Genomic DNA, 27,507 nt, shown 5'->3' with positions numbered 1-27,507 from the left:
TATTCATGATGTAACACTGATCTCATTCACACACACACACAACTTCATTATACATATCCTATCATGTTGTACAAACACTATGTCCTCAAACAGATATCACACAGAGATTTTAATTAAATTGTGAAGAAAAAATATCCTGGTTTGTCATCAATGTGATCAGACTGAGACAAAATAATTATGAGGCTTCAGGAACACCCAAATGAGACACACAGCACAAAAATTAATTTTTATGGAAGAACATAGTTATAATCAAGTAATGAATTCATAAATATTGTAAATTCAACACAGAAGTCTTTCTTCATAAAACATTCATTCAGTCTCTAATATGTCAAACTAGGTGGCTGTCTGGGGTCTTTACTCCATTGTTTCTTTTTTTTAAAGATAATTTATAGCAATGCAATGGGAATATCTTACAGCTTGGTCTCCGACCGAGGATAGGTGCTATATAAGTATCCATATCAATCAATCAATGAATCAATTTTGGCATGTTAAACTGAAATGGATCCCTGAATGTATGAAGTTATATGCCCCCCAGTACATATATACATTCAATTAAAGCCATGAACTGTGAATTGTGGATGGTGACTGATGTTTTGAAAGTAACTTGCTCAACTTGGTGAAAAAAAAAAAATTACCCAATCACCAAAAGACAAATTCTGAGGAAGACTTGTGGTACTCAATGTTTAGTACAAAGGCAAAGCTAACAATTTTTAATTTATTGAAAATTATGGATAGCAAGTTTGTTTGGTTTTTTTTTGTTTGTTTGTTTGTTTTAAATAGCAAAATGGCATTTTCCATTATTACCTTCATAAAATAAGCAAGTGAAAGAACAATGAGACTGGATCCAACCTGCAGACATGAACACAAACATAAGGTACAAACAATGTGTACCTGCCTTGCATGTTATTTTGTGGTTTACCTTATGCTTATGTCTGTCCACAAAGTGAGACTTGTACCCTTTTTCTTTTCTTTTTTTTTCAATTCTTGACAATTCATTCACAACTGTTTACCAGAATAATTGCAGCACGGCCCACTAACAACACTGGAAAAAGAAAAAAAAGTGTTTGAACAATCTGAAAGCAACACAGAACATTTCAGGTTACAAGAATGTACTAACTTACTATGCAATTATCTCTCTCCCCCACTATCTAACTAAAAATAGTCTGAAAAAACAACAAAGTGAAAAAAATACTAAAATAAAAATAGCATACACAGCCTGACAGAACACAAAAACAGTAAATACTATTATATGATGCCTGAAAGAACACACAAAATACCTCTATTTATTCTCTTACATGAATATAATATCTATTGCTCAACTGAGATCAGTAAATTCAAACTTCAGTAATCCACTGAGAAACAACATAAAGCATACACTATTTGGATAAAAGAGCAAAGCGCTTGGCAGGGAAAAACATGTAATTTGGTGTCATGCCCCGACCCTCCTGGGACGGGACCTACCTTTTCACATAGAAGGAATCAGGAACTTGGGAAGTGGAATAAAGTTTTATTCCCACACAAACAATTGCAAATGCAAACAAATAACAAAGAAAACCCTGAACCAATAAAGAATGTACTATTATAAACTACAGCATACAACACTCATGCAATCATCTTCTTCTTCTTCTTCTGCGTTCGTGGTCTTCAACTCCCACGTTCACTCATATATACGCGAGGGGGGTTTTACGTGTATGACCCTGTCGGCAGCCATACTCCGCTTTCGGGGGTACTCATGCAATCAAAACACACACACTTGGATCCTGAGTGATGACTGATGATGAAAGTCAATGATGGTTGTCCTTTGCGGCCTCAATGGCAATCAGAAGCCGCTGGAACATGAGGCAAAGAAGGTGAGGGGGGTCGGTCTCCCGAAACGCGTACCACTTGTGTCACATGGGGGTAAAAAATTAAAATTGCTATTTTGCCTTCAAAACCCATCACACACTGTAGATCATGACTTTATCCTTCCCTCTATAAGTGAATTGGAACAAGAGATTGCTTTTTTTATATTTCTATATGGTGTTGTTTATGGCATGTGTCATGAGTCTTGGTTGTAACGTTGACACTAAACTGTACTGCAATGTTATTGATTTTACTGTTCTATTTGGTGAATGAATATCAAAACTGATAACATAGCATATTTGACATTAATAGGAACAGGTTTTCGTAAACCACTAGCAAGTATGTTCTACATCTTATTATGCAGGTTGCATACACCCTCACACATTCACACAATATTCTTTTTCACACTTGAGGAAGCCAGAAGACCGTTATTTACATTACACTTTTTATCATATCATTTCTGCCATTGGCATGACAAAATATAAAACATGCTAATTACATTAGATCTCAATGAGCAGCCAATCAATTTTATTATATCTCAGTTGTAACACAGACGTCACATGCCTTATCTTGGTTGTAACATGGACATCACATACAAACAACTATTTACATTTGGATAATTTAAGATCAGCTGAAAGAAACACATTATCAGAGAGGCATGACAAAAAATCACATACAAACAACTATTTACATTTGGATAATTTAAAATCAGCTGAAAGAAACACATTATCAGAGAGGCATGACAAAAAATAAGCATGTTAACTGCACTTGTGTTACATGAGCAGGCAGTTAACTTTTTGTCTTGGTTGTAACACAGACATCAGATACAATACAATTTACTGATTAAGCACTTATTCAATCAACTCTGTGTCAGTTTTCTTACAAAAAGAAACAGTTGAGAGTAGCAAATTAAAAAAGAAAAGAAAAAAAAAAGACAAGTGTTATCAGGCACTGATATCGGGATTTGGCATTATCTTTCCACATCATCTTCATCGACACATGGAATATATTCTTTATCGGCTAAGTGTAATATTTTCCATGTCCTTTCTGCCGCTTGATCTGCACCTCTTGTGTTTCTTTATGTGCTCAACATAGATAGTTCAGCACCTAAAAGAAAATGAAAAAAATTTGCATGAAAAATCCCACATTAGACAGTTGTTACCATTTTTCTTTCTTTTTTTAAAATAATGAGGTGGAAATGTTCGTCAAGGCAAGTTTGAAAACAACAAAACTCTGTATGTCTTAATTCAATTAATACAGCAATAAATCACAAAAAATCAAGTAAATTTCTCAGAACAGCTCAAGTTTGTTAGTTGATGCCAACTATAGTAACGTCAACTTTACAACTAAGATAGCAAATGTATCGTTTCCGATTTTTTAAATAATCTACAACAGAAAATAATGTTCATGAAATTACTAAATTACTGGCACTTTATACTAATATCATAGTAAAATAAAAATCAAGTGAGCTTTTCTGCATAGCTCTCTTTCGTATTTCAACACCAATCACGGACGTCAGCTTTGCGACCAAGATAGCAAATGTATCGTTTTCCATTTGTTAAAGTGATGTGCTACTGACAAGAAAATAATTTGCTTGATGACTGGTCTTGGCAGCACAAAGCTGAGTATTTCTGTAACTTTGAACTCTGCTAAGATTTCAGTAACTTAGAAATAAAGTAAAATTATCTGCACATTTTTTGGTTGTAACTTGACGGTGACATCAACTTACGACCATGAGCTTGATGAAATACAGCCTAATTTACATCAATAAATGGCATCAAACCAAATCACTGTTAATTTCATATTAATCACAAAACAGTTTTCATTCATCACACAACTTGTTAATATGAGAGTGATCTACAATCAATACAAAATATTGAGATCCGATTTCAAGATCTTACCCCTTTGCTCACACATGGTTTTGAGTAGGCAATTCTTGGCTCAGATTTTTCGTTAAAACATCTTTCAAGCAAGAATATATTAAGAATGTATTAAGAATATAATCGAACACTAGAAATGGCCTCTTACCTGCATACAACATTCAGACTTGCTGAATATTGCTGGTAACTGTGATCAACTCTTGTGCAAGATAGCCGATTTTTTCGGTTGTAACCAGCTCTTCAGTGCTGGACACCATCATGTTTAACAGCTGGCACACTTTTTTCAGTCAATCACAAGCGTTGATACAAAGACAAGGGCTGCTCTTCCACGATCATGAAACTCTTTGAAGCTTTGAAAAGCCTATGTATGACATAAAATATAGTCCAAGAGAAATCTTGGTTACTCAAGTTGTTGACACTAACCAAACGATCACACTTTAAACTGTTTAACACAACATATTTGTTGTTTTTAGAACAAATAAAAGAGTATAATATGTTAAATTTGTGTCATAGATTTCTGTCAGTATGAAATCAGTCTAGCCTTTTGCACATTTGTATTTATCTGCATGGAAGTTTTGACAACCGATGTGTTGACTCTTAGGGTTACAACCACGATGCAAATTTTTAAGGTTAATTATTTTCTAACGGCTGTGTGCTTTTCATAATGTATGCACAGACTTTACTTTCAACACAACACTTTCAAATGATAATAGTTTGTTAATTAGATTTGCCATTTTTATTCATCATTCACAAAACAAACTGATGCAGAACTTCATGTAACAAAATGGCGGCAAGAAATCATTGATTTCACTCACATTCTCACTTTTTTTCACCCAAATTAAGATCTACAATGTTTTTGTTGTTCATAGTGTTTATGCAGTCAGGTCAGATAGATATATCTGCTACTGGTAACCTGGATCTCAGTACTGCCTGTCACAGGGTCGAATTGCTGGTGACTAAACCAGCACCCCCACTAGTCCTCTCAGGAGGAGGAGGAGGAGGGTGGCTAGACACCCTGGTGGAAATAAATGACCCATCAAAGGGTGCCACCTCTGGAGAGCTACCTGCGGCCACCTAGCTAAGGGAGTACACCCTGACAGAAAATCCAGTGCGGGGCACCTAAGGCGGTTGGATAGCAAACTCTGTCACTTTCCGGCACCTCCTGCTGCCGCGCTGGCACCAAAACATAGCAGCCTCCTTGCTGTTCCTTTGGATCTGTCAGCGAGGTGGAGAGGGGGGACAAGCTGCATGCCATGGGCAACAGCCTGTCTTCCATATTACATTGCCCAGGCTTATATCTGTCCATCCATCCACAAACACTTTGCACCTACAACCTGGAGAAGACACTCCAGCTTCGCTACTAGCACTAGTGTCGGAACAACATGTGAAGCAACAGTTACCGGTTATAAGTTAGCGCTCAATTGGCGTAGAGCCGACGCTAGTGGTTGCTTTTGATGGGAGGGACCCTCATGTCCCACCGGACAGCTACCGCCCACCCAAGCTGGGCAGTCCCCAGCCCATTAGGTGCTGTCCCGCCACGACCTGCCTTCTTCTATGGGTGTATGAAGATTAGGAGAATATCCGACAAGCAGGTCGTTAATTTCCGCACCAGGTAAAAAGAAAACTTCAAAAATCGGATCAACAATGAAACTGGCCTGTTGGAATGTCCGGACAATGATGCCTGGGCTCTCCCAAGATCTGCAAGACATCAGTGATGCCAGACAGACAGCCATCATAAACAGCAAGCTGAAGAGACTAAATGTGGACATTGCCACTCTGCAGGAAACACGGCTGGCTGACTCAGGAACACTAAAGGAGAGGGACTACACCTTCTTCTGGCAAGGAAAGAGCTCTGATGCCCCAAGAGAGTGTGGAGTAGGCTTTGCAGTCAGGAACAGCCTGTTGAACATGATTGAACCAGGCAGCGATGGTTCAGAACGACTATTGACTCTCCGCCTCAACACCTCCGAAGGGTATGTCACTCTCGTCAGCGCATATGCTCCAACACTGTCCGCCTCTCCAGACGCCAAGGATGAGTTCTATGAAAATCTCGCATCAACCATAAGGAACATCCCCAGGACAGAACTTGCTCTCCTGGGCGACTTCAATGCCAGAGTGGGTGCAGACAACGATTCGTGGCCTTCCTGTCTCAGTTCCTTTGGAGTGGGGAAAATGAATGAGAATGTACAGCGACTACTTTGAGTTTTGTACCTGCCATGAACTGTGCATCGCCAAATCCTTCTTCAAGACGAAGCCCCAACACTAAGTTTCCTGGAGGCACCCGTGCTCAAAACATTGGCACCAACTGGATCTGATCCTAGTAAGACGAGCTGCCATCAAAAACCTTCTCCACACTCGCTCTTGCCACAGCGCAGACTGCAACACAGACCACTCTCTGGTATGCTGCAAGATCAGGCTGCAACCAAAGGAGTTCCACTGCTCAAAAAAACAAGGGAACTCTCGCATTGACATCAGCAAGATGTCTCAGCCAGACCTTGTAGAACAGTTCACAGTAGCCTTTGAGAGAGAATTTGATGCATTTCAGCCCAGAGACTCTGCCACAGAAAGATGGGAAATGCTACGAGACACCATGTACCGCATTGCTATGGCCACCTTTGGGAAGAAAACTGCAAAGTCCCATGACTGGTTTGAGGCCAAATCATCAGAGATGACTCCCAGTATTGAGGCCAAGCGCGCTGCACTCACCGAGTACAAACGGTCACCCAGTGAAAAGAACCTGTAAATCTTCAGAGCCGCTAGGAGTAAGGTTCAGCTTAACGCCAGGCAATGTGCAAATGAGAACTGGACAGAGCTCAGTGAAGAGATACAGAATGCTGCTGAAAGAGGCAACATCCGAGAGATGTATGATGGCATCAAGAAAGCACTGGGACCAACACAGAGCAAGACTGCCCCCCTCAAATTCTCCACTGGGGAAGTAATCAACAATCCTAGCCAGCAGATGGAGAGATGGGCGGAACACTACTCCGACCTCTACTCCACAGAAAACATGGTGTCCAACTCAGCCCTCGATGCCATCAAGTGCATGCCAGTCATGGAAGAACTTGACGCAGAGCCAACTGAGGATGAACTCAGCAAGGCCATTAACAACCTGACATCAGGCAAAGCACCTTGGCAGCAACGGAATTTCCCCAGACCTCATTAAACACTGCAAGACTACTCTTCTGCATCCTCTGCACACAGTCCTCTGTCAGTGCTGGAATGAGGGGGCTGTACCGCAGGACATGCGGGATGCCAAGATCATCACTCTGTACAAAAACAAGGGCGAAAGGAGCGACTGCAACAACTACAGAGGCATCTCACTTCTCAGCATTGTAGGCAAAGTCTACATTCGGGTCCTAATTAATGTTGACAGATCCACTTCATGCGGCACTGTTTGTGCTGCTTCCAACCTCAACACACGTGTTGCTGCTAACATTTTTACTTCCCGTGACATTGTCCCCTCTGATGACAATATTCCAAACCATAATGTATCCCCCGTGCCAGTGATAGCCTCTGCTCCGCTTCCTACTCCTGCCACACCGGTCTCAACTCCCGGACCTTTTTCTTCCTTTCCATTGTTCTCCACTGCTCAGTCACCATCTTCTTCTTCCACTGTCTGTCTGCCTGACTCACCTGCTTCACCATTAGATTCCTCTCTCCTTCCCTCTGATCTCTTTCATGCCTGTCTGTTCAATGCTCAATCTGTCTGCCCTGATGAAAAGACTGACTATATTTCTGATTTTATTTTTGAAAAAAACTTTGATATCATATTTCTTACAGAAACCTGGTTAAAGTCACAAGGTCACGAACCCAAACTTAAACAACTGACCCCCCCTGGATACAAAACTATGTCACTTCCTCGACTGTCTCGTGGGGGTGGCATCGCCACCGTCTACAGAGATATCTTGGAGTCTTCCCTCTCCTTCTCCCATGACCACGCCTTTCCACATGATACCTTCGAAATGCTAGAAGTCACTCTCAGTCTTCCCGGTCACTCAATCATCTTCTGTTGTCTCTATCGTCCTCCTCCTACTCGTAAAAATAATCTAACGTCTCTCTTGCATTGGTCTCTACAGTCACAGGCGACACTGCTTGGTCCAAGCAGACAGCCCAATTAGACATTAGTTCAGATATACTCTATCCGTGGTCAGCCATGACCAAAGGAGGCCTACTACTACTAGTGTTTATTCAATACATGTTTTGTAAAATTAAAGTAACTGTGTGTTAAATAAAACAAAGGTGTGAATAATGTACACATTTTAATGAACACCCCTACCCTCCTCCCCCACTGGTACCCGTTTCAGCAGACAGACCCAGTCTGGGACAAACTACGAATCTTGACCTCTCTCACCTACCCCTGACAGCAGACGGTGAGCGGCACTGTCAAAGGGGTTGGTGGAAGAGCTGGAAGGATGAAGTTCCACACTAGATGAAGTTGAACAATGACTGCGACAAAGGATGACGATTTGAAGATGGGTGATAGGGCGTTATTGGGGGAGGGTCAAAAGGGTGTGGTTGGACCAGGAAAAGGGAAACAATTTGGTGGAGCGAAAGGGAATAAATGGGCTGTAGTGTCCATGCTAACTCAAGATGCCATTGCAGTCTGGTGAAGGGATGCTGCCAGTTTGCTGTCCCAATGGACTCAGGCAGAAAAGAAAAACACCAAGAACAGAACAGGCCTAAAAGTCCAAGATTACTATGACAGTAATATTACGAAAATTGCATAAACTTTAGAAGAACGATTTAAGACCAATTCAGTTATGTTACTGGAAAATCTACATTAACCACTTGTCTTGGCAAAAATAGCTGAGTTCTAATAAGTGGTTTACGCAAAACCCAACCAACTAATAAGCAACCACCACTACTACTACCACCACTACCACTGCCACCCCTACTGCCACTACCACCAGTTCGGATATGAACTTTCTGGGACCTATCCATATACAAAAGAATTACAACAATGCATTTTACTCAAAATCCCCCAAAATACTAGGAAGCTTTTGATCTAGGATGAGTGTTGATTTAATTAAGTGCAACAAGAAATCAATTAACCATGTATAACATCAAATGAGCTAGCCAACCACTTTTACAGCATTTCAAAAGAGACCCCTTCCTGTTTATCCAATGTTGCATTCACACAAAAAAAACAAGAACAACATTTAAATGTTTAACTGATCATAAATACTAGCTACTCACATGGAACAACTTGTTCCCCTGGTGGACTTGGTTCGTCAGGAAACCTGACTTCAACACGCACAGGTGTTATGCAAAACTGGGCAACACATATTACTACACACAGAACATCCACATGGATGTCACTTTTTGAGAGCTCTACCATGCATCTGCCTTCCAAAAACCAGCTTTAAAATTTCCACACACAGGCACACGTAATGGGAAAGAAAAACAAAAGGTCCAAAAATGCAATCCATCTCACGAAATTTGGGGTCTGGAATAGATGACCAAAAACATCAGACTGAAGCAAGACACTTACTGAGTTAACGGTCATTTCATTTCAACTTTCCAGTTTAAATCTACATCACAATCAAATGCATGTCATATAAAAAATCAAAACAAATTCAAACAAAAAACAAATAAAAAAAAAAAAGAAAAAAGGAAAAAAGATCAATAAATGGACATATTCAGAAGTGGTGCTGATAACTGGAGGAATGGCGTCTTTGCCTCTTGGTTCGCAAGGAAGCAGGAGACATTATCTGAGCAACAGAGCGGGGGCTTTTCCTTTTAGTTGATGGGGGCACATCCTCACAAACATCCTCTTCCATCTGGTCATGATTATTACTGGGTAGAACAGCTGAAATCTCACCTCCAAATGACCTATTTCTCCTTTCTGACGCACACACATCCATGTGTTCATGACAAAAGTCTTTACAGTGGCTCCCTGCAGTGGAATGTTCGTGCAACTGCTGTGATGTTTTGGTGCTGGAACGAAGGCTCTTACGACGTATGGCTGCGCTGTCCCCCTCTAGCACAAAGCTGTGTTCCTGGGCACTGTGGCCAGACTCTGGCACTGGGTAACCCAAGGACACATGGCAGTGCATGGCAGCACCGGCCGGGCTCTGTACCGCACCACTGGTAGCAGAGCTAAACTCACAGTCTTTGACAAAGGGTAGAAAAACACTCGGAGATCTGTTCATCACTTTAGCTTCACTTCCCAACGTGTTGTTACCAAACCCAGGTGAACCACCCTGCACAGTGATTGGGTAAGGCATAACTTCGTCAGCACTGTCTACATTATACTTCAACCCCTCAACACACGGACTGGCAGCTTGGGCAATGGTTTTGACACTGGTGCTCTGCGATGTGTTTAAATAATGGCTCAACGAAAACTGAGACTGTGCACTAGTGGATGGCTCTTCCAAGTCTTGTTCACAAAAGGCTTCATTGAGAACCCCATAGTCCTCCACCACATCCATTGGCTCAGGGTCATACAGCGCTCTCCTATGATTCAATTCGTCCAAAACACATGACTCCATGATGGGAAACGGTAGTGTGCTATTGTCTGCTAGTTTCATACCTTTACCATCCTCTTCATCCTGTGAGATCTCAGTGCAAAATCCCAAGGAATTCTCCTCCTCAAAGTTGTTGGCTATCTGTTCACAATGCCCGGACCCTGCAGGGCCCACAGGCTGGGAGGAAAAGGAAGAGTTGGAGGAGCCGATTCCTGAGGAGGAGGAAGAGCTGGTGGAGAGATGGAAGTTGGAGATGTTGATGGTGATGTAGGGCGAGGACAGGGCTGCCTGGGAGCATCCCGAGATGAAACTGGGAGGGTTGGAGCTGGGCAGGTCGCCTGAGGCTCCATCTGGCTCAGAGGACAGCTCACAAAACGAATCTGTCCTGAGTTCGCTTTCCACATCCTCGCTTCTATTGCTACAGAAGGATTCTGAAACAAAATACACAAAATATGTAAAACTTCACAAATTGCTGTGGCAGAAATGGTTTGCACTGCAGACTGACAAGAAGGATGCAGATTCATATGATCCCTTGAGAAGCAAATGTCAATGATTCCCCCCCCCCCCCCCCCCATCCCCCTTCCCCCCACTCAGGTTGACTCCTAAAGTCCTATCTAAAGCTGTGTCTGCTGTTCAAATTTCAAGTAAACCCGTTAGATCTAGAGCATTATTTTATAAAGCTTTCTGAAAAAAGGACCATGATTCACAGTCCTGAAGTGACTGTTTCTTCTTGACTATGCTGTAAAATTGGAATGGAATCATTTCTCGTAAACTTTTTGCATGATTAGCATGATTCACACACACAGAGAGAAAAGGGAGAGATCAAAGAGAAAAAGAGAGTGAGGAGACCAAAAAGTGAGACAAAAAGACGAGAAGGCCACCTAACCATTCAGATCAAAGGGGTCACTGTCCTCATCATTTTCATCATCATAGCTAGAGGTGTCAAGATCTAGAGGGGGAGTGGAAGCATCCTCTCGGCTTGGTCGATCCACCATGGACATCCTGCAAAATGAGCAGCACTCATCTGTTGTCAAACTGAGTGAGAAAGCAAAAAAAAAACCAACCCACCTACTATGCACAAAATTGTACAATAAGACATTCAACACAGCACATTAAATCGGTTACCTCTTCAGAACAGAGTTTTCAATTTGAATCCAATTTTCTCCATAACAACATGCACATATATAAAACTTAATTTACACACAGATAAACAGCTACAATATAAACTTCCACAGAAAGACTAACAAGAAGCACAGAAAATGAATCAAAACAAATCTCAAAGACACAGATCAACAGCTATGAATACAAGCTTCCACCTGAAACACTATTTAAAAAAAAAAAAAGTACAAAAACATACACAATGAATCCAAATAAAACTTACCGTAAAGTTCAGTCTATTGAGCACACTGGTATATAAGCCGCACCCAATATATATTTTTTTTAATTGAATTTTGTACACACATTAGTCGCACTGGCTTATAAGCCGCACTTATTACCGGTACCGGAATACATACTAATACTACAAAAAAGCTGTCAATACTGTAGTTCATGAAATAAAACACAAACGGAAACAACACAAAGAAAAGCCAGTGAAAATACTGCTAGTGCCACAAAAAAAAATAAACACACGAAAATAAGATCCATAATTTAGGGATAGTCACATTTATTCCACGTTGTCCTGCTCACTGAATCCACTGAAATCTTCGTTTTCAGTGTCCGAGTTAACCCTCTTACCCCCAGGACGCTCAGCACTAATCACCCTTGAAATCCCATGCCAAGGCAAATAACTCTGGTGATTTTCGATAGTGGGTAATTATAAACATTGATTAAAAATATAATTACCTTCTTTTGTTGCACATGTTTATTTTTCCTGCATTCTACACATAATAAAGTTGCAAAATAATTTTTGTTTCCAGGTTCATGTTGCTTTGTATTTACATTAAAAAAAAATAAATGTGTCAAATTTGATAGTCAACTTTGAAAAAAATTCTTTTAATTACAGTATGATTTTCTTTGAAATAAGTTTATCTGGTCTGCAGTGACTTCTAACACATCTTCTTTTTATTCTTTTTCTTACTCAACTTGAATTCCAACAATGAACATGCTAATGAACATGCTGATTTTTATGTTCTTTTCATTTTGAAGGATGGTGTGCTTTCCTACGATGGTCGGGAGAAAAACAACAGCAAACAAACAAAAACAAACAACAAACCTACCTCATGTAATTTCTCCATAATGAAAAGCAAAATCAGGAAGATCGTGCAGAATGCCAGTAAGTATCAGTGCAATCAACGACAGTATCCATTCCGACAGTCTGGCGATCGATTTATGATTTCAGAGGTCCAGTGATTGATTCACGATTTCGGAGGTCCAGCGATTGATTCACGATTTCTTAAGTCCGGTGATCGATTCGCACTCAAGTACCAACTACACTCTCAATATCAGTAAAACTCCGTCAGTGGATGTCTAAGTCACTCAGTACAATTGACTTTTACTAAATTCTCATGCAGAAATCATCTTCAGAATAGTCGTTCAGATTACGCTACTAATCCATTTAACAAGCAAAATCAGGAAGATCATGCAGAACGCCAATAAATATCAGTGAAATCAAGACTAACTCACTGACAGTATCGATTTTGGAGGTCCAGCATTTGAGCCATGATTTCGGAGGTCCGGCGATTGATTCACATTCAAGTGACCAACTTCACTCTCATTGTCGGCAAAACTCGGTCAGTCGATATCTAGATCACTCAGTTCAATTGATTTTTACAAGATTCTCATGCAAAAATCATTTTAACCGTTCAAAATCATCTTCAGAACCGGCTTTCAGCTTTTGGCAATCATCAAACTCGTCTTGCAACTTTAAAAATTCACAACTTTGTCAAAATTCAAGCAAATCGGACTCTGAAAAGTGCAAAATGCATGGCAGGAAGTGCCGAAAATGAGGCTGTGAATCTCATGAGTCTCGTTTATGTAAACAACAATGGCTGCGTCCATAGTAAGCATGTGTTTAGACGGCGGTACCGGGCATTGTCGGGTGTTACACTGCAAGGCAGCATTGGGCGGGTTAGGTGTATAATGGTTAAAGAGAACCAGCACAGCTTCCTCCACCATCTTGTCACTGACTTCAGCCTCGCTTTCACTTGATGAACATGAACACAAGGTGGAGGTCGCTGCTGGTTTGTCGCTTGCACTGTCGTCTGCTAGGTCGATCGCCTTGAATTTGAGGGCTGCATCGTAGGCATTATGTTGTGCTTTCGGTATGATGAGGGTGTTGTGTGCTTGAGCAGAGTATAACTAAATGCTGATCTGAAGGCTTTAATGTGTTTGGATTTGATTTTTAAAACGTAAACAGTTAGCACACTAACCTGAACCTCTTCCAAAATTTCAATTGTACAACTGATGATTTTGGAGAGTAGAAGGCAACATAACAACAGAGCATAGTGGTGTCGTGACAATCCCCGGTACTTTATAATCCTCAAAAAGGTGTCATCACCGTACAAGATCTGGACGTTGCAGCTGGGAGAAAAAGTTGGGGCTTATAGACTGAACTTTACAGTAAATCTCAAACAAACACACCAATCAACAGATATTAATTTACAAAAGATTTCATATGAAATATCAATGAGAAGCATAGATAACAGATCTCAAACACACACAACAATTAACTGATGTAAAATTTTTATATGTTTCGATATGAGATGCTAATAAAAGTATAGATAATGAATTTTAATCAACGCAAATCTCAAACACATACAGATCAACACCTACAAATTTATATATGTTTCTACCTGAAATAAAAGGAAGAAGCATAGATAATGAATCTAAAACAGCAAATAACATATCAACCACTTTAGACATATACAAATGAGTTTCTACCTGAAATACTAATGAGCATGGATAATGAACATCGATAAAAAATAAAATAAAAATTTAAAAAGATCAACAGCTATAAATTCATAAAACAAGCTTCTTCCTGAAATATTAACAAGATACATGACGAATCCTAATAAAACAGATCAACAGCTATATAATCTTTTTTTTTTTTTTTTTAATTATATAAGATTCTACCTAAAAATACTAACAAGAAACACAGAGATGAGGAATCTGAATGGCAAAAAAAACCCCAACAAAACCCCCACACAGTTCACTATGACACACTGCCCCCTGGCCCTTACCTCCAGCTGCCTTGCTTCCCCCTTGACGGGGAGCAGATGAGCTCCTGTGCCTGTCGCAGCCTCATCCTGGACCGGGCCCTGCACTCCTGATGGCTCACCACCCCCAGCTTGTCCCGCAGCTCCTGGTCACTCAGAGGCTGAAAGGACACAACACGCTGTCATGCTTTGCTAAGTCCTCTTTTGGATGATAGAAAAGAAAGAAAAGAAGGACAAGAAAAAAAAATTATTATTTTTTTTTTTTTTAAACCCACACCTGAACATTTCGAAAGTAAACCTACACTGATTCCCCCCTACCCCCACCCCAGTAAAAGCGAGAATTAGAGGTTTAATATAAAAAGAAAAGAAAAATAACACATCGAAATACATGCTGTTTCACTTCCTTTCTTAGCCTTATATAATATGCTTTAAGTTTAGTTTTGTCTCCTCTATTCTAATGCCTTACACATTTTATATATTAAAGTCCAGAAGGTCTGAAAATCACCTAGGACTTTCATTGATTCCTGCCTCCTGTTTGAGTGATTTGAAACTGGCATCAAATTATCCTACTTGTTATCAGGTAACACAGAACCACTAACAACAACCTAAACCTGCAAGACAAGTTTCCTTTCGACTGCTAGTGGCTGATACTAGGAATGTGTAACAATAAATGCGAGTGGTGGATTTTTTTTTTTTTTTTTAAATCTCAGGCACCACATGCTTTACAAAATAAGAAACATACTCTGGCTTGAAAAGAGTTCCAACAAGTGAACCACAGTACCTTTATCTCAGACAAGTCATAGAGGCTGTATTCTCCTGTGAAACGTGACGACACAGCCTGCATGGGACTGTCCTGGGCATCGTACTGCACATCCTCCAACAAGCTGCAAGACAAGCCAGATTGCTACATTCATTATGGGAAGATGAACCTGAGGGAAGCTTGCTAAGACAGCACAAAATAGGCAACAGTGGAGATCTCCCCTGGTGACCTTATGTGCCAAAAGGCACAAAGGGGATTAACTTGCTCATCCTTCAAAGAGGAAACAAGAGAGGCAAGGCCTTCAAGACTCACTTGTGATAAATTAAGTCCCCTAGCATTAATTACAGAGTAATTTCTGTTTTTTACTATCTGCACCAAAAACGTTCGCAAAATAAATAAAACTTCCATGCTGAGCAAAAGAAGTTCCTGTTTGAACAAAAAATGATAATAATGACTCCTCTTGTTGTTGTGTCAGAATAAGAGGTCAAAGTGCCAAGTTTAGAGAATACAAAAAATATAAATATAACAGTAAATGCAGTTTGCATATAATTAGGCTTCTATTTTTTTTCTTTTTTTTTGTGCCCATCCCAGAGGTGCAATATTTTTTTTAAACAAGATGACTGGAAAGAACTGAATTTTTCCTATTTTTATGCCAAATTTGGTGTCAGCTGACAATGTATTTGCAGAGAAAATGTCAATGTTAAAGTTTACCACGGACACACAGACAGACAACCGAACACCGGGTTAAAACATAGACTCACTTTGTTTACACAAGTGAGTAAAAAAAAAAAATCAAATCGATGAAGGTTACATGATCATAAAAACACCCGACAGTGACAGCATCAAAGACTGGGTTTACAACACTCAACACCACCTTCTCCACTGTCACTCCTTTTCTTATATATTGCTATTAAAACTATAAACAAAATTAGATTTGAATGATCCATAAACTGATGTTCATCCTTGCAGGGCTCCCACTGAGAAAAATAGAAAATCCCTGAAATTCTATGAGAGTCCCCAAGTAAAAATTGAAAGAAACATTCAAAATTGTGCAATCTGACGCAAATCGGAGCACATTTATAGCACTTTACTACCATTATCATAACTCTACAATTCACACAGAGCACCTCCGATCTAGCATCTAGAGGGATGAAAAAGGCATTGATACATATCAGCACTTCGAATTTTTCACCTTCACGGCTTCTGTAGTGTCCCACAGTAACAATATTCCCAGTTATAACTCTTAACTCTAAGCAAATAAGACATTCACTTCAGCTGATTTTGCAGATGCCACGAGCTGAATTTTTTTCGCTGAAAAATTTTCACCACTGAACCTCATTTTTCCTTTTTGCTGAAATCTGTGAATTTACTCAAAAGTGGGAGCCCTGTTTATGAGATTTTGAAAATCATAATGTTCCTTTTAATCTCAGATTATTTAGCATTTTGTGCTCTGTCACACTGTCATTACAATTAATTCTACAAGGAAGGAAATAGCCTATCAGATACCATGTGCATAAAAGTAATACACAAACAAATGGGCTAATGGAAACCAAGAATGCTGCTTTAAATAGTAACTGATTTCTTGGGCAAATACAGATACGGTAACTGAGTAAGCATTCAGTACTGTATGAATGACAATTCATAATTTTTTTTCAAGTGTTAAAGAACAAAAATTCAACAGCATATTGATTAATGTTAGAAGTTTGCTGCTTTTGACAGACACATACATTACAGCTGTAACTTGAATAAGTAAAGTTTTATATGAAGCTGATTGGATGAGGCATAAGAATGACATTAGTCTCATATGTCCCCCTCCCCGCCCACACCCCCCCTCCTTCATGCCTCCTCAAATCTATCTGTTCACCACTTGTTGATGTCCAGGACACAGGATGTGAGATTCACCAGACTGAAGCCAGTCACCTCCACCAGTTTGCTGGGCCAGGCGTTCGCTGTAACATTGCATCTGCCGCCATCATCAAACAAATTTTTGACATTATGCTTTCCATGGTAAAAAAACAATATGTTTATAACCATACAGTATTTGTGTTTTAATCAAGGGAAAAAAGGTTTATCATTGCTACTAGGAAAAATATATTCAATCCAACTTTTCTTATGCAACCAAATACTTAAAGAAATTTCATGAAATACACATTTTAACAAGTCTGAAGAAAGAGAAGAAAAAAAAAAATCAAATCAAATTTTTGAAAAATTCTAAATTCAAAGCCAAATGACGACTGCTGCCAACCAAACTCACAGAAGTTGAGCAGGATGCGGGCCACCACAATGGAGCCAGCAGCCACCATGGCAGGGCTGTAGGTGGTCATGTGGGAGTGCAGCTGGCACATCTCCTCAATGTAGTCCAGCAGGTACAGGCCATACTCATCCAGCTCACACAGCGGCTCCAGCACGTTCCGCATGTCGTGGCTTGTCACTTGCTGCAACCATGCGAAGCAAAGCTCAGATGTCTGACCACATTGCCAGAAAAAAGCTTGACAAGACTCCAGAAGAAAGAGTACTTAAGAGGAATAAAAGAAAGAAAGAAAAAAAAACTAAAAAAAAGATTGAAAACACACATTCATGAATGATAAAAGAAGTATGTTAAATGACCAAAACAGCTTGAAAAAAAAGAAGAAAAAAATTTAAGAAATAGGAGCCTGAACTCCCTCCTGCTTACCAGTATTTCAGTATTTACCCTCTTGAAATAACAAGCAACAGGAGAAGGTAAAAGCTAACCTGAAAGACTGATGAAACACACACAAACACAGTGTGCGCTTGTATACAAAGCTTTTCAAAATTGAAGCATCTATCAATTCCAAGATTAATTTTAAATAAAATTCAAGTAGCCCTGTTTAGTTTCATTTAAAAAAAAAAACAACAGTAAAACAAATCAAAGACAAGTATACTCAATACAATTCTTTCCTCCTAACAAATGACACACATGTACTGTCATCTATTAATATTCAATCATTGATACAGAGAAAATTCCTTTATAAATACAAGTGATAATTCTCTCAATGCACAAAATGTCTTTCTCAACTACTGCTTGTATTCATTTTTCAAGGAGCAACATTTCCCCTTCATCAAAGAAACCCTTACAATGTAAGTGACATTCCAAAGATTTCTTCTTACAAAACTCCTTTCTTAAATTTAAAACCTGCCTTCACAGCATTGTGGCTTACAAATTTTTGCCATCACTTCTTATAATTAAAACCCCCCAAAGTGTGCACCATTAAACAAGAAGCTGCCTTTTACAACTGCAAAAAAACATTACCACTTCCCCAAAATCATCAAATTTCCACCAACCCTGATGTTGCCCTTGAGAATGCTGATGATGTCCCCAGCCATCTCCACCACATTCTCATAGGTATATGTGTTGTCTGTGTACCAGGCTGCCTCTCGGATGGTCAGGATTTCATCTGCCATGTACCTGTCAAGCACACCAATCACTCATCACCTGCCCTCCTGTCTACACAGCCCTAACCGGAGCAGGTCTGATTTGCCTATTCCCGATAAGCCTACTCTGATCCTGCCACCACCTCCCTGTTTCACCTTTTCAGCATCTCTCCCTAAAACACACACACTATAGCAATCCAGTGAAGTGAGATTTTTTCTTTTTTAAACACACACACATACACACACACACACTAGCATGTGCCTAACACATCATCGTGTATGCCTGCTCACAAGTACATACTGGGAACAGGTGAATCTGGATCACCAATCAAATTTCAAGGCAAGGTTAATCAGGAGTAGGTGAATCAAGAACACAAACAGCTGCATCAGGAATAAGCAAATCAGGACACCCTCTCAATTGTCACCACTGCCTTATCTGCAGACTCACTGTTATCCCACACTCTTACCTCTAAAGCTGTCATTGTGCCTCAAGACTGCAATACCATCCTGCTTCCACCAGTCACTGTCAATGGTACACTAAGTCACTGCCATTCTATCCAGAAATTCAGTGTAAATGCCATTCAACAACTTTCATTTATGTGTACATGTCATATGTGTGTGTGTGTGTGTGTGAGTGTGTGTGCATGAATGTGTGTGTGTGTGTGTGTGTGTGTGTAGCAGCAGCAACTTCATCTCAGATCTTTTCTTAAATCTAATTCTGGACTCGTGTATGCCTATGTACACATACACTACCGCCCTCCTCCCTTCGTAACAAATCCTTATCACCGTTATGCTCACAACGCTTCATTAATATACACTGTGTTAGGCCTTTAATTATGGTTGGGAGGAGTGTGTGTGTATTCTGTGGCGTGGTGTGGCGTGTTTTGTGTGTGTGTGTGTGTGTGTGTGTGTGTGCAAATGCGCCTTGTCAAATAGGTCCCCCTGGTCCTGAACCCTACCTGGAGGTGATGAGGATGGCAGAGATGCCGAGCAGCTGTATCTCAGCGCGGCAGAAGCTTCGGGCCAGCAGGCAGCGGTCCACAATGGCCACCGTGTTGAGCAACTGCAGGGTGGTCAGTCCCAGGTTGGAGGCCACCTCCGCCAGCCAGTCCACCAGCACATGCCTCACACACAGGCGCCTGCAAGTGATTCAACTCTTTTCTGTTTTTTTCTTTCCCTTTTTTTTTTTTGTATTTTGTTTTCTTCTTCTTTTTTTAACACTAGGACTTGCCTGACACGCAGCTGCCTCCAGAGGGTTTTAACCCGTTCACTTAAAAAAAATTTTTTCCACAATGAAAACCTTAAATAAAATGTTACCTTGGAAAAGCCACACATCAGTACATCACACAGGAAAAGTCTCACAGACACACAAAGACACAGACAGCCAACAAAAAGATGTAAAAAAAACTGTAGGTGTTAGGGCACCTTTTTTTAAAGTTAAAAGATATAAATTTTACAAGAATCATTTATGACAAAAAACAAGAAAAACCAACACATGCACACACAAAAAAACGAGCAACAAAAGGTTGCTTGGAAAATTTATATTTTCATAAGCACCAAGTCTGCCTCTACACAAAATCTGTTATTGTGTATGCATCATATTAACCTAGAAAGGTCCCTGGTCATAATGAAGATAGAGATATTAGTCTTGGATAAGGTGAGAAAGGTACAGAGAAAACATCAATTATCCCTGTTCCTCCACCTACTTGGTTCAGATACATACAACACAAATTAACCATCCTACTACTTTGTCTTCTTTTCTTATGCAAGCATTACAGGCTAGCTTGAGCCACCCATGCACTCCCTCACGTGATGTTTTACTTTAGTTTATCTAATTTATTCACTAAAGTTTTAATCTAATTCATTCACTAATGTTTTACTGGCTATCTTGTGCATTTTAACAGGTATGATCATTATCTGTCTTGTAAACATAGTTGTGACTTTGATGAAGAGGTAAATTAATTGTGGATATTGTTTGTGGACTTGGTGTATGTGTGGAGTAGGAGTGGGGTAAGATGGCTGTGGTGGATCATGTTTGGTGACTGCATGTAGTGTGGTGTGGTGTGGTGTGGTGTGGTGTGTGTGTGTTCGTTCTTTAGTTTAGCGTCTTTTCACTATCAGTGATATCAGACGATAAAAAAATAAATAAATAAAAAACGGGTGGGGGTAGGGGAGAGGGAAGAGGAAAACAGAAAAGGTAGAAAACTACCCAAAAATGCGTAACTAATATGCAATTACACTTAACAGCAACAATTCAATAATAATCAGAAACTATTAACACAATTCTGAAGTACGTTAAAGGAATGTAGAAATATGGCTATGAACTAATGCCTGTGAAAGTTTGATCATAAGAACCTCCTCAGAAATAACTTTCCAAAAATCATCTGCAGAATAGTTATTCTCTTTGAAATACTTGGGCAAGAAGGTACGTAATTGCTGACAGTGAAACAATGATGCAAGCTGAACTGCTGAACACAGATGCATGTAACATTTTTTACTATACTTTGTCTTCAGGGTATCAAGTTTTATACAGAAGAAAGTAGAGGTTATTAATCTTGTATAGCAAGCTGATGGAATCGGTATCTTTTTTTTTTTAAATAATATTCTCGGGGAATAATGTCCCTTTATGTTTTAAAAACTTTTCCTTCCACCAGTTATGAAATCAACCTCATGCTCATTTTTCTAACAAAGCGTATGCCACTTTTACAGAAAGATGGACATGTAATTTTGTCGATTTTTCTAAATCTTGTGCTCCTCTTTTAGCTGCTTTATCAGCAGTTTCATTGCCATGAATGCCCACATGAGAAGGCACCCAACAAAAACTGATCTCAGTACATTTAATCCTCAAACAATGTACCAAATGATCTGCCTCAATAACTAAGTCAGGTCTTATTTCAAGGCTAAATAATTCTAGCGCATAAAAGTACTGATTTGGAATCAACAAAGATTGCTATTTTCAAAACTATTTGATGGCTCACTAAGTAGTTCAGAGCTTGTATTATAGCAATTAGCTCAACCATGAATATGGAAAGATGTTTTCCAATTTAGTAAGATGATACTCATGTTTTCTTCCTTTTTTGTTTCAAAATAACTGTTATCAAAATCTGATTTCAACATTTCCCAAAATGGAACAGGAGTATGATGTGGTTTTGCAGCTAATTCTTTCATGTCAACATCAGATTCTTTTAACAAATTTAAAACATAGGTTCCAAATGTTTCTTGTGATGAAATAGCTTTAGCTCTTTTAGGAAAATTAATGTCAGATCTTACTATCAGTTCATCAGCAATGAAATTTTCTGTCAATGAAGTGTATCTCACAGCGAATTTTGCTGTTGCTAACTCACGATTTCATTTAAGGGGAGAATTCCGCACGTGCGTGCTTGCGTGTGTGTTTAGCATGTGGCAGCCTGCTTGATGGCTGCATGGAATGGGTGTATTCATTACTTTACTGAGTGATTATGCTTGGTGTCTGCATGTGCTGTTTTTGTGTGTGTATGTATTGTTTTAGCATTACAGTCTGCTTGGTACCTGCCTGGATGCGCAGTGTATTGGTTTTGCTTATTGCATGATTATGCTTGGCGACTTCATGAACTGTTTTTCATGTTTTTGTTGGGGTTTTTTGTGCGTGCATGCGCATGCATGTGCGTGCTGTTTTTAGTGTTGGGCAGACTGGTGCCTGAAAGGATGAACTGGTTTCTTCATTGCACGAAACATACTATTTTGTCCACATCTTATACTTCTGGTCAGAAGACCCCTACTTAACTACCACTATCAGTACCTCATTGAACTGGTCAGAAGACCCCCACTTAACTACCACTATCAGTACCTCACTGAACTGGATAGAAGACCCCCAATTTACTATCACTATCAGTACCTCATGGAACTCTTCAGAGAAGACCCCCAATTTACTACCACTATCAGTACCTCAGAATTGTCCAGAAGACCCCCAATTTACTACCACTATCAGTACCCCTTGGAACTGTCCAGAAGACCCCCAATTTACTACCACTATCAGTACCCCTTGGAACTGTTCAGAAGACCCCAAATTTACTACCCACTTTCAGAGCCTCATTGAACTGTTCAGAAGACCCCCAATTTACTACCCACTATCAGTGCCTCATGGAACTGTTCAGAAGACCCCCAATTTACTACCCACTTTCAGTGCCTCATGGAACTGTTCAGAAGACCCCCAATTTACTACCCACTTTCAGTGCCTCATGGAACTGTTCAGAAGACCCCCAATTTACTACCCACTATCAGTGCCTCATGGAACTGTTCAGAAGACCCCCAATTTACTACCCACTATCAGTGCCTCATGGAACTGTTCAGAAGACCCCCACTACCCACTATCAGTGCCTCATGGAACTGTTGAGAAGACCGCCAATTTACTACCACTATCAGTGCCTCATGGAACTGTTGAGAAGACCCCTAATTTACTACCACTATCAGTACCTCATGGAACTGTTCAGAAGACCGCCTATTTACTATCCACTATCAGTGCCTCATGGAACTGTTCAGAAGACCGCCTATTTACTACTACAATCAGTGCCTTATGGAACTGTTCAGAAGACCCCCAGTTTACAACCACTATCAGTACCTCATGGAACTGTTCAGGAGGTGTGGCAAGGACAGCACATGGGTGACGTTGACGGGGCGGGACGACTGGAACAGTTGACGGGTGAAGATCACAGCACTGGACTTGTCAACCCCTCCTAGCATGCCCTTCATGTAGCACTTACACAAGAACAGGCGGGGCCACACATCTGCCGACTCCCACACCAGACTGCGCAACCAGCGAATAGCTTGCGTCTCTTGTGCTGAATCTGTAAACTGCCGTGAAAAAAAAAAAAGAAAAAAAAAGTGTGCTATTAAGTATGATATAATCCAGTTCCTGCAAGGATATAGTTAACTGCCATACAAAAAGGAGTGCTATAATTAATACAACACAGCTCTCATCTTGATTTTGTGAAGCACCACAATACAGAAAACCAGCATACTATAATAATGCAAGTTACACTTTTACATAACCACTCCAGTGACATCAAACTGTACTGTTTGTTAAGCAGTATTCAGTAACATTTTTGTTACAGATTTTCTTATCTACTGGGTTTTTTTTCTCAATACTGATGAAAAACAAAAACAAATCTTTTTTTTCCAGCAGAATCTAACAATGCATATTGTTTGCACTAAATCAATAAATTTGCAAATGTTTGCCTCACTTTTCCAAACAGATGACTATTACAGTACTAGGTTTGTGCATATATCACTGAGCATGTGCATGGACTGTACATAAGTTGGAGGCAGCTTTGTCAGGCAACTGCCAGATTTTGCCCAATTTTCTTTTCTTTTCTGAATGTTACCAGTCTCCTTGACCAACTTTATCAATGTGTACAATATATTCACAACCACATTAAATCATATCCATGGAATATGAATGTAACCTTTGACTTTGAACCAGTTTTCTTTCATTTGATGTCTTTTCAGACGTGTTTTTAGACAGAAAGTGTGTGTGTTTTTGAGTAGTGGTGTGTTTTGTGTGTACATGTGTAGTGGTGTGTTGTGTTTTGTGTGTCTGTTGATGTGATGTGTGTGTAGTGGTGTGTTGTTTTGTGTGCGTGTGTGTCTATATCTGTTGCTGTGGTGTGGTGTACGTGTGCGTGGTGTGTGTGCATGCGTGTCCATGTGTGTATGTGAGTAGTTTGGTTTTGGTGTGGTGCTGTGTGCATGTGTGTGTGTTGATTTTCGACTGCGTTTGTGGATTTGTGAACACTACAATTAATTTTTCTCCAACGTATGTATGCATGAAAACATACTCCATCAACTAGAGCCTGTGAATGCTTGTTGACCCACTGGCACAGCCGGGCCTCAGGCAGACCTAGGCTAGCTGCCTGCATCACAAACATTGCTGCTTCATCTGGGTACTCCATGTGCGCCATGGTGCGTCCTAGACACATCGCTATGCTGGCGTTGTTCATGTTGAATGTCTGCACACCACCAACACCACATTTATATAACAAAATTAACCAACCGTGAGGCTGAAAGTTCACCTTCCTTCTTCTTGAGTGTCATTGCATGGTGGTAGAAAATCATATGGGATCATTCTCAGGGCTGTTATATGTCAACATCCTACATCCACACCCCCACCCCAAAATGTCCTTTTAATAAACGTGTGACCAACAGAGGGTGGGGGTCCAAAAGAAATATTTCTAAAATTATGCTGTAATCCTAAGCTATGCACAAATACTGCAGTGACTTTTACCATAAGCTTTTTTTCTTCTTCTTCTTTTTTTTTTTTTTAAATAGCAGGCACTTCCACCTTAATTTTTGAAAACATCAAAACTAAAAATTTCCTTTCAAATCTTAACAAAATTCAGAAAACGTCTTCTTGAACAATTGAAGACTTAAGATTCACAAAATATTTTTTCACTTATTTAAAGAAAATGCTATAATTAGTATAAAACACAAAAATAACCCATCAAAAAACAAATGAACAAAAAACCAAACCACCTTCAATGGCAGCTGGATGCATTCTATGAAATCCATCACAGAGCTGGATCATTTTGACTTACCTGTATCATATCTGTTTTGGTGTGTTCCAACATGGACTGGACAACATAGAATTTACAGCTTGGGACTTGAGTGGTCCATGGGGGGCGGAGAAAAACCCAAGTGAAAGTGGATGAAGACAAAGCCTCTGCCTCACAGAAATACTTTGCAGATTTCTTGGCTTGCTCTTCAATGGATATCTCCTTCTCTTTCCATGGCACTGGTCATGAAACAAGTCATAAGTATCTGAATAACATGTTATGAACACATCAAATAATTACAGTGTCTTAAAGTCAACAAAAGGCCTGCAGAGCTTTCAAGATATGTGGATTTGGAGGATGGGTATGCTAAAGTATAATTATGACTATTTCTATTTGAGAAAGTGAGAGAGATACATGATAAGAGTTGGGAAGCTATGCACTTGTATCAGATATGGTAACATAATTCTAATAAAACTGTGAAGGTGCTCTTTGAATTAATTTCAAACCAAAAAATCTATCATTGAAATGAATGTATTTATGATGGCTGCATTGTGTCAACTGAATGGCATGACTTAACATGAAAATTAAGAAAGTGTAATGGAGACAAAAGCAAGACAGAAAGAAAGTGGGCAAATGACAAAGTAAGGAGGGCTAAAATACACAAATAAAAAAACTGCACATATGATGAATTTTGATTGTGACCAAATCAATTTAGTTCATTTTAGAGCCCAAGATGAAGATGACTGCACAGGGAAATCAGGAGGTGGTGCTATGTATACTTAGAAAAACAAAACAAAAACAAGCACCTCTGTGGGTGGTTAATCAATCCAGTCCAATCCTTAAAGCCTGTACCACAGTATGTCTGTGCATATAACTACCTAGGAACTATTATTGATCATAAGCTGAATTTTACTCCTAATACAACTTATATTCACACAAAAATGCCAGTCTTGCATCTATTGTCCTCAGGAACTCAGAAACATCAGTTAATTTGAAAGTACTTGAAGGATTTTATAGATGTTTTATTGAATGTGTTAACTTTCTCTTTTATATGCTGGCATGGTGGTCTAGCTGTGAAGGATAAGAATATTCTTTACAAGACTGTGAATGTGTGCAGTAAGGTCATGGGAGTGAGACAGGACAGTTTAAGCAAACTGTACAATGTCAGAGTATACAGAAAGCCATTGCATTTCAAGTGAGCAGCCATACGCCGGCAATTTATTACCAACTCTTACCTTCAGGCAAATGGTTCTGTGTCCCAAAATTTAAAACAAACAGAACCAAATGCAGCTTTATACCAACCTCAATTCAGCTGTTAAACAGCAATAACTGATAATCATATCTGTGATAAAAAAAATTTTTTTTTAAATGTATGGATGCCAGAATGTGTGTTTGTGGAATGTGACATCTTAAATCAAAGTATTGTTGAACTGCACTGTTATCATAATCTTTTTATGTCTTATGTCTACTTTTAGTATGCTATTTCATGCCCGTTTTATTCATATCCTTTAACTGATTTTGTGTTGCACATGTATGTGGCTGTGATGATGAATGTATGATTTACTATAAGTTACCTTTTAAAGGTTTCTGTTGTGTTGTTATCTACTGCGATTATTTATTGTACGCATAGGTTGCCATCTAAACATTTTGTGTGTTTTATGTATACATGTTGAATGCCTGTGATTTCCGTGTATTGTTTATGTGTTTTACACCAGAAATAAATTTCTCTTGTTGAGATAATAAAGTATTCTGTAATCTGTAAAACAAAAGTAGCAACAGAAAGTAGTGGTAAACTTGTTCTTGAGGCACCATGAACTCACATCGCTCATTGTACAGATTTGCAAATGCTAACTTGACCAGCGCTTCAAAGTTAGAGTGACTGGCGGCTCTGCAACACACACAAATGCACATAACAATCCAGTAAAGCCCTGCTTCAAAAAAGAGAAGAAAAAAAATCATCGCCCAGCAATATCCAATTATTATTCATTCTTGTCCATGATCTTAGCTCCCTACGTACACAGGATTTGAGTGAAAAGAATCCTATCACAAGATAATGTATGATAGTTGTGTCCAACTATGACCATCAGAGGAGACAACTGCTGTCCTATCTGGGCTAGAATTTGATTATAGAGAAAAGTGTCTTGTCCAAGAAGATTTTTCAAAATATAGAGCTGAGGTTTAATTAGCTGACATGTCTTCATAAGAATATTATATATTTTTAAAAAAGCTGTTTCCTCAAATGTTAGCATAAATGTTGATGGTATTTCTGTGTCCATGACACATCTGCTAACCCATGTTTACAATTTAAACAAATCAAAGGTAACTGGTAACAAAAGGAAAATAAATGTGCATAAAGTTACAAATAAAGTTGTAAATAGTAAGTTCTACACCAGACTGCAAATATGTATGACTTACTTGCAAAAAATATGATGAGTACTTTCTGTACTTGGCCATGACTTGAAGAAACTTGCATGGGTCCATAAA

The 27,507-nt window shown here is 39.4% G+C and overlaps 1 protein-coding gene across 1 annotated transcript; it reads right to left on the bottom strand.

Moving 5' to 3' along the window:
- Positions 1-1,784: 1,784 nt before the first annotated feature.
- On the bottom strand, positions 1,785-27,507 carry LOC143292020 (uncharacterized). Its single transcript, XM_076602186.1, has 15 exons — positions 27,439-27,507; positions 26,844-26,911; positions 25,066-25,262; positions 24,310-24,480; positions 23,094-23,326; positions 19,456-19,635; positions 18,407-18,530; positions 17,358-17,538; positions 16,968-17,052; positions 15,125-15,227; positions 14,368-14,504; positions 11,076-11,191; positions 9,573-10,620; positions 8,078-8,126; positions 1,785-1,883 (listed from the first exon to the last, which is right to left on the bottom strand). Exons 3-15 carry the CDS (start codon positions 25,096-25,098, stop codon positions 1,785-1,787), a joined length of 2,559 nt encoding a protein of 852 aa, XP_076458301.1. The 5' UTR covers positions 25,099-25,262; positions 26,844-26,911; positions 27,439-27,507.

Source organism: Babylonia areolata, chromosome 18 (genome assembly GCF_041734735.1).
Source record: "Babylonia areolata isolate BAREFJ2019XMU chromosome 18, ASM4173473v1, whole genome shotgun sequence".
Classification (NCBI taxonomy): domain Eukaryota; kingdom Metazoa; phylum Mollusca; class Gastropoda; order Neogastropoda; family Buccinidae; genus Babylonia; species Babylonia areolata.
The sequence above is the reverse complement of the archived record's forward strand: the minus strand, read 5'-3'. Positions and strand labels throughout refer to the sequence as shown.

Excerpts from the sequence above, each read along its gene's own strand:
- LOC143292020 (XM_076602186.1), bottom strand. The coding sequence starts at position 25,098 with ATGTTGGAACACACCAAAACAGATATGATACAG. Across the intron at positions 17,053-17,357 it reads CCGCATCCTGCTCAACTTCT|CGAACGCCTGGCCCAGCAAA; the intron begins GTGAGTTTGGTT and ends GCAATGTTACAG. Across the intron at positions 15,228-16,967 it reads GTCCTGGACATCAACAAGTG|CTTGTTGGAGGATGTGCAGT; the intron begins GTGAACAGATAG and ends CTTGTCTTGCAG.